This window comes from Perca flavescens, chromosome 5 (assembly GCF_004354835.1).
Source record: "Perca flavescens isolate YP-PL-M2 chromosome 5, PFLA_1.0, whole genome shotgun sequence".
NCBI lineage: Eukaryota > Metazoa > Chordata > Actinopteri > Perciformes > Percidae > Perca > Perca flavescens.
The window spans coordinates 33950130-33958816 of record NC_041335.1 but is presented as its reverse complement, the minus strand read 5'-3'; the positions used below and the strand labels follow the sequence as shown (position 1 = coordinate 33958816).

General features: G+C 41.4%; 1 protein-coding gene across 1 annotated transcript; it reads left to right on the top strand.

Annotated features, from left to right (window-relative positions):
• The first annotated feature begins 314 nt into the window (after positions 1–314).
• lox (lysyl oxidase) lies at positions 315–7396 on the top strand. The gene is made up of 7 exons (XM_028578291.1): positions 315–863; positions 2434–2542; positions 2777–2908; positions 3471–3627; positions 3847–3942; positions 4970–5085; positions 6932–7396. Exons 1-7 carry the CDS (start codon positions 317–319, stop codon positions 6936–6938), a joined length of 1164 nt encoding a protein of 387 aa, XP_028434092.1. The 5' UTR covers positions 315–316; the 3' UTR covers positions 6939–7396.
• The last annotated feature ends 1291 nt before the right edge of the window (positions 7397–8687 follow it).

Sequence of the window (8687 nt, the reverse complement as noted above, 5' to 3'; positions counted from 1 at the left end):
AAAGGGCAACTTATTAGAGATCTCCACATTTGATCTGGTAGTTGTTGATCCTGAGGCCAAAGGGTTAAGGTCACAAAATGAGTGAAAAACCACATCCAAAACATCTCTCTCTCTCTCTCTCTCTCTCTCTCTCTCTCTCTCTCTCTCTCTCTCTCTCTCTCTCTCTCTCTCTCTTTCTCTCTCTCTTTCTCTCTCTGTGCAGTAGCAGCTGCTGAGCTGCAACACTTGAAGGAGACTCTTCAGATGTGCGGCTGTGTGTGGGGAAGAAAAGAAAAGTTTCTTTCTCAATTAAAATCACATTAATTTATTTGCAATAATGAAGGAACTCTCTCCCGACGCCTTGCTGCTGTCTTTTGCGCATTTATGTTTCCTCTGTAGTTTTCTGGACGGGGCTCGCGCTCAGGAGGCTGCAGGTGATGATGATGCGCTTCGGCGGGGGTTGACATGGCAACACAACGGGCAGGTTTTTAGCATCCTGAGCCGCGGCTCTCAGTACCAGCCGTCCGGTAGGAGGCAGCCCGGACCGCCCCGCCGTGTTAACCCTGTAGTCCTCCTCAGCAGCGCTAACGACACGGTCCCCGCCGCTTCCCGGGGCTCCCCGCGTGTCCCCGTCACCAGCGGCACTGCGCAATTACGCGCGATGATGCGTCAACAGCCGCGGCCTCAGCAGCAGCAGCAGCCGTCCGGCAGCGACGGAGACTCTGCCCCGGTCAGACGGGAGGACATGATGGTCGGAGATGATCCATACAACCCATACAAGGCTTCTAACTATTACCCCTATTATAACTACTACAACTCGTACTACAGACCCGGACCCAGGGCTCAGCCCCGGCACGGATACGGAACCAGCTACCACCAGAACGGTAAACAAGCTTTTCACTTAGCTATGTCGTGTCTGGCCCATAAGCTGCAAACATTTGTCTAATTTAATAAACACACTGATGTTATTTTCTCTGTTGTTCTTTATATCAGAGGTTCTCAAAGTGACCAGGGGGCTTCAAACTTTTTTAGGGGAGACTCAGTGAATGGAAGTAAAGAACAAGTATCATTGGGTATCAAAATAAGAGAAGTGTGATTTGGTTAGATATTTCAGAGATACAGTAGTTTTGGGGGAATTATACAGTTTCCTAGACTCCTAATGGCTTAGGACAGACTTTTTTTTTTTTTTTAAGTGTATTTGGTGTCCGAAGTAGCATGGCTCAATTGTTGAGTGTCCTATTGGATCAAATAACATAATGATGATCCAATAGGCATCCAAGAATTGAGTTAAACTACGTAACTAAGGGGAGAGTGAGAGGGGGCCTTTATCAAAGCTTTGCTGAGGGGAGGCTCTTCTGTTCAACAAAACTGAGTTTATAGTGTATCCTTCATTAAACTGTGCAAGGCCACGAAAGTGTCTTAATCACAGGTTTAACAGGCTAGTTATTCCTGTGCAGTAGCTTTATCACTCAGTAATCTCTTTCATGACCATAAAGGAAGACAGATGTTCCAGTTTTTACATATACCTGTAGGCTTTGTATTAAATTCAGGTTAAACTTCATATGGTTTAAAGATTGGCCCATTTCCTTTATATTAAATGAAGCACTGCCAGTTTGTGATGTTCTTAGTTAATAATCTGCTGTCAGGCCTTAATTTTTGAACTGAATTTTGTCTTTAGCATATATAGAGCAGCATATACTTTGGGCATCTTCGTGAGCACTGACTGCGCTAAGGTCAAACCAGCCACATAGTCTGGATGTTACAATGATGTGCAGATGCATGGATTTGGGTGAATGTGTCACAAACTGAATATATGTTTTTGTTTCCTCACATCTACTGAAAAAACATGCATCCGGTGGATTTTTGTGGACTATGGTTAACTGCTCCTCAGATCTCTGCAGGGTAAATCCAGACAGCTAGCTAGACTATCTGTCCAATCTGAATTTTCTGTTGCACGACTAAAACAACTTTAGAACGTACACATGTTCCACCAAAACAAGTTCCTTTCAGAGCCAATTTTGCAGCGGCATCGTGGCTCCATCTGGCGCTTAGCTCCGCCCAAGACGATTATGATTGGTTTAAAGATATGCTAATAAACCAGAGCACGTTATTCTCCCGTCCCAGATTGCTGTGTGGACTAGCCAGACCCTCCTCTGAAGCGCTGTGGAGGAAGGTCTAGACTAGGGAAAAGCTGATCATTTTATTTCTGTGGAAATAACTTTCCAGAGTCAGACCAACAGGGGGCAATAGTCTGTATTCCTATCCCACCGAAGAAAAACAGAAGACAGCATTGCAGAGAGACCATTGGTGTATTATATTAACGAAAGAGGCTAACAGAAACAGCTCAGCATGCCTTTTCAATCGACTCAAAATCTAAAGGACTGTTTTATGTGCCTGAACAGCCAATCAGAGACCAGACAGCTCCATGTAATCTGAACGTGTTCCTGTTCATAGGTCTCCCTGATCTGGTTCCTGACCCATACTACATCCAGATCGCCACCTACATCCAGAGAATGCCCATGTACAACCTCCGCTGTGCTGCTGAGGAGAACTGCCTCGCCTCGTAAGATAACACCAGCTATCAGGCTGTCATAGAGCTGGTGCTTGCTGTTTGTGGAGGGACTGCTGAAGGCCTGACTGACTGTGAAGTTTTGATCGGAGAAACAATTCTGTGTGTGGATGGATTGATGGTTTGGTTGTATTTTAGCCATCCAGTGATGATGTGACAGTGATACGGTTTCTCCCTGCAATGGTTTCAGTAAAGGGATTTTGTAAACATAAACCTCTCCTCCTCCAGCTCCTCCGTGTCCTCCCACGATTATGACACCAGAGTTTTGTTGAGGTTTCCTCAGAGGGTGAAGAACCAGGGAACCACTGACTTCCTGCCCAGTAAACCTCGATATGCCTGGGAGTGGCACAGCTGTCACAAGTAGGTAGCTAAATGTTAAATGTGCACTATGAGTTCCTGCATGGTTTCAGCGCGATTTAATTTTTGTCTCAAATTGTAAGCATCTCTCCTTGATCCGCTAGCTGCCTGCCCCCTGAGTACACTGTGAAAAAGCCCGGTCTCTAGAGACAACACAGGGGTCGTAAACCTCAAACAAACACTAGGGGCACAGGCTGTGCACCAAAATACAACACCACGTTCCAGCCAATCACCAAAAAGATGGTTGGGGGAGGTGGTGCGCAATTGATTGAGTAGCGAGAGTTGTATATGAGGGTAGCTGCTGGAACGTGGTGTTGTATTTTGGTGCACAGCCTGTGCCCCTAGTGTTTGTTTGACGTTTACGACCCCTGTGTTGTCTCCCGAGACCGGGCTTTTATTTACAGTGTACTCAGGGGGCAGGCAGCTAGTGGATCAGTGCCTAGGATCTGAGACAATAGTGCACCTTTAACAGTTTTATATGAGTGTGTTTGTTGAATTACCTGGTTAATACTTTTTTTGTCTTTCTTGTATTGTTGTTGTTGTTGTTGTTGTTGTTGTTCTTCAGTCACTTCCACAGCATGGACGAGTTCAGCCTGTACGAGCTGCTGGACTCCCAAACTCATAGCCAGGTAGCCGAGGGTCACAAGGCCAGCTTCTGTCTGGAGGACACTTCCTGTGACCCGGGATACTACCGCCGCTTCGCCTGCACCTCACACACGCAGGTAACAACACACTGAGAAAACAGAAATAATCAATCATCAATAACAAACAGGACCCCAGGAAGTATAGCTTCTAGCTCATTCTGAAGCTAATGGGGATCTAAACAAACAAACAAACAAAAACAGTATGAAACAGTTATACCAGACAAACTGTTTTAAAAAATCAATACAAATGTGATAAATACACATTTGAAACTTGCTTTTGTGTGTGTGTGTGTACAGGGTTTGAGTCCAGGTTGTTATGACACCTACAACGCTGACATTGACTGTCAGTGGATCGACATCACTGACGTCTCTCCTGGAAGATACATCCTCAAGGTCCGTTAGTGTGCTGAGAAACAAAATATTCTTTATTTACTGGTTTTGTGTTTCTAGAGATGAGTTGCGTTTTCCTATTCACTTCCATACATTTGGGTATACCTTTTAAAACATCCAAAGAAGGTTCAATTCAAGGGCAACTGGACTCTGTTAAGGTTCTTGAAGACGTCCCGTCTCTCATCCTCAGTTCAAGTTTTTTTTCTATATTTTCCTTATAATTCAATAGGGGTGTAACGGTACACAAAAGTCATGGTTCGGTTCAAACCCCAGTTTTGGTGTCTCGGTTCAGTGTGATAATGGTACAACAGGGAAAAAAAACCCAAATGCATCAGGATCTGGTTTTTTTTCATTTATTTTGACGGCAGAATTTTGCCCACTGGCAACTTTGCGAAACTCTTTTCATTATAAAAATACAGAACATTTCAAACAGCTGTGTATTGCCGGGTTAGTTCAGTTGGTAGAGCAGGCGCACATATATAGAGGTTTGCTCCTAGATACAGTGGGTGTGGGTTCAACTCCAACCTGTGTCCCTTTGCTGCATGTAATTTCCCCCTCAGTCTTCAGCTGTCCAGAAGAAATGAAAGCCAAAAAATAATCTATAAAAATAAAACAATTGTGTATTGCACTCAAACACTTCACCAAAAAGCCACCGGTCACAACAGGCTATCAAACTGAAAAGCATCTCTTATGCTGTGAAACTGACAATACGAGTAATCTGCCGCTGAAAATAGTCCCCAACAAATGCAAAAAAATACAGTGACCAGCTGTTTTAGGAAATAACTGAGGCTTTAAAAAAATAATGAAACTATATATTTGTGAGGTAGTGTTTTTTTAAAGATGTGCGTCTTCACTAGGAACCAACGGGCTCGGAGCTGAGAGGATAGGGGTAGGAAAGTCCGAAAGTATTGAGAAACGGACTTACACATGGTCTTTTTGTGTGATGAGTTGATAAAATAAAGAAAAATAACACTTAAAACTCAAGGGAAGGTGACCTGATGCACTGATGACCGTTGTGTTGTCCTGACAGGTGACAGTAAACCCCCGGCAGCAGGTTCCAGAGTCCAACTTCAACAACAACGTAGTTCGCTGTGACGTCCAGTACACCGGCACCGCCGCTCACGTGTCCGGATGCACCATGACATCGTAAGAAACACTTTCTTTCTTCAGTTATTCCAGAGATCTTCAACAGGGGATCCGGGACCCATAGGGGGGGTCCTCAGAGTTGCTGCAGGGGGGGCCGCCAAATTATTGTTCAATGGTTTAAAAAAAAGAATTTAAATATATCTGAAAATATACATTAACATGAATCCAACATATCAGTAAAGATATGTTTTTGAATGTACACACCATTGATGATAGGCTTACTGGTCATCCACAGATACAGTTAAATTCAGGATTTACTGTTCCACATTTTAACATTAAAACATGATGTAAATATATGAATTCGCCAACAATTTTTATTTTAAAAGCTTAGTATTGTATGCACCATAAAAAGGTATGTGTAAAGGCTTTAGGCCGCCCTACACGCTATTGTAGTTCCAGTTTAATATGCAACTACATTTTATAGCCTACATTATCTGTAGTAGGGGGTCCCTGCTCCGTCTCTCTTACGGGATCCTTGGCCTAAAAATCGTTGAAGCCCTGTGTCTAATTCCTTTGAGCTCTACTATGGCATTACTAATTTTGCAGACAGAGGGAGTGTCAATCAATTCAGATTCACCTTACAAAGATTTTTGTTTTATTAGTAACTTATACATTTTAAAATCACATTTTTGACAATATTATTCAGATATGTGAGTACAGATATATCAAATGAATGCATTTCAAACCCTAACCTCTGTAACATCAATCAGTTCTTCAATTCATATTTCACTAATGAAACCTATTAAAAGTTGTCATTTTTGATTGTTCAAGAATAGATTCAATTAATGGATTCGTATGTACCTTTTACCTTAAACCTTTAAAGTTAAATGACATAAATGTGTTAGGGTTGTGTGAAAATGGTTTGAGTTCATGTGGCTCTTTCTAAAAGATTGAGAAACAAACCACATAGATATAAAACAATTGGTTTTATATCTTGCTCTTAATCTGTGTTTTTACTGGCTGTTCCACTGGCAGGATTATCAGTGTTTTAAGCCCCCAACGTCTCCTTCCAGGTAGCGCTGCCTGGAAGGCACTAGGATTAGGCAGTGGTAATGATGAGGTTTAGGGTTAGGTGCCTTGAAGTCCACAGTCGCAGCGCTGCCTGGAAGGAGACGTTGGGGGCTTAAAACACCATCGAGCCACTGGCAGTGTATGGGCACCCAAATAAACGCTTCATAGAAAATATATCCCACTACTGTATATCCCACTGATGGAATAAATTCAGGGGGCTGTTCCCCAGAACACAGCTGTAAAAATTCAACTTTTTAGAAAACCTTGTGGTTCCTTTCAATATGACAGGAAAGAGAGAACTGATAATATATTTTCAACCTAGTATCTAACATCATCTGCCAATCTTTAAAGCTACATTTTTTAATAATTCCTCCCATCTAGCGGTGAAATAGTATATGACAACCAACTGAATATTACTTTATAGCCCCTCCCATTCCGATCGCGTTTTAACTGCTATATTCCAATATTAATTTTGGTCTTGTTGCTTTGCCTGTAATCTCCCCCTGGCATTCGTCATGGTGCCACTGAGTGTAAAAGGGCAAAAGGCGGAGGTATGTCCCTCTTTGGCTGATGTATTTTAAAGATGGAGGCACAACATGCCGGCCGTCATTCCAACGACTCGCTTGTATGTATTCTGAATGATTGTAAAACGCTAAAATTCTCTAACGCTTACGAAAATTCTTTGATTAGTTGGTGGAAGTAATTACACATGAATGAGCACATATTTGTGAAAGAACAAAGTTTTTTTTTTGCTAAGAATCAACCAAAAAAATTACACAATGTAGGTTTAATGATCAATTAGTGATTGATTTTGTTGTTCTTTTGTTTCTTGCAGCTACTGAGATGAACTCATATAAGCTTGAAAATGAACACAAACGGACGAAACGGGGAGCGCTACAGAAGAATGAAGCTTAAAGTTGCACGTGACGTAATCAATTCAATTATAACCTGGTTAAAGCAAAAACTGATTATTAGACCTGTCGTAAAACAAATTAACCAGATTATTTTAGTCGAAATGAAGTCAGGTTTTTCGGATTGTTTTTACATTTTATGTCCCCAAACTGAATTTAACCAAAAATACCACAAGATGGAGACAAAATGAGTTGCTGACGTAAATCCTGCTCAGACTTACAAACTAATGTGTCTTTTTGTTGGTGAATGCTGTATAGAGTGTATATCCACACAGTGTGTGTACTTGTTCTCGACAACCACACGTACCTGCAGAGCTGTATATAGGCTAGCTCATATCTCATGTTATCAATCTGCATTATAGCATTAATAAAGCTTACTTGAATGTGAACAGTGTTGACTCTGAATGTGTTGACTCTGAATGTGTTGACACCTGCATCCATCAGAAAACAAATTACTTCAGATTCTGCCTATAAAAATATTAAACAGTACCATTTAATGTTTGGTTTAAAAGCATGATTTTATAATTTGAGACCACAATTTATTATTTTGCGCATACACACTATATTTTCTACATGACCCCTCCTGCCTCGCTCCGAATTAAAAGAAACAGGAATTTGAGTCTCCAAAACGGTTTGTTTAAAGTTTGTTCACTTTAAAGCTACAAAGAGTTACTGTGGAATCTCCAACAAGTCTTTCAATTTAAACCATGTCCATGTCAAACAACATAATCTGATCTCAATTATCTAGAACGCTACAATGAGAGAAGAAACAAAGGTTTACTGTCTGAAAATAAATCGGAGTTAAACACAGGTGAAGTATTTAATAACCACATCTGTTCAAGTAAGAATTCCAACAAAAGGAACCCAACTTTTCTTATTTGAAAAAAAAAGCTCATGTTTCAGGTTTAGTACTGTGAGGGAATGTTCAGTGAGGTTGGGTATTCATCCAGCAGCTGGAATTCAGCTTGTGTAGTTCTGCAAAATGTCACTGAAGAAGAAGGAGGGGTCGTTTTAAATGTCTGTGTTGCAGATAAAGTGAAGAAGGCCATAGAACTGTCTGAACCGTGTCTCCTGCCTCCTGAGATAAACTGTTGTTTAGGCTAATGGAAAGAACAGGAGCAGAGGGGAAGGTGATCAACTTTGGCCATGCTAGAAGATACATTTAGAGGGGTGGCTTAACAGAGGTTTTCACTATATGATGTGTGGATGTTTAGACTTTAGGTTAGAAAGACATTTTCAGTTGTGCTGCGTGTACCTTTGACTTCTACCTTTAGACTGCAGAAAAACACAAATTATAGCTAAATGCTCTACAGGCAACTCATCAAAACTGTATAGATAAAATAAATTGTGTTTTTTAGCAGTTGGCTATTAACAAATAAATGCTGCGTTATCGCTTTTTATGATAGTTTACTCTCTCAAAATCGGGTGTTGAATGTTTTTTGTTGTCTCGTATCGAATTCAGGATCATTTTCCATATTTCCACTTGAGTAATTGCCAGTCTGTTAAAATGAAATGCAGGATGATCTGAGAAGCAGGGTCGGACAGGGAACAGAATTTGGTTCTAACTCAGCTCTTTCTGCCTTGATTTCATTTGACCTCTGACATTACCTGGACGGATCTAGTAGGGAGGTGATGAGTCTTTGTCACTGCACCTGTCTTACAGTATCTCAAGCCTATTGA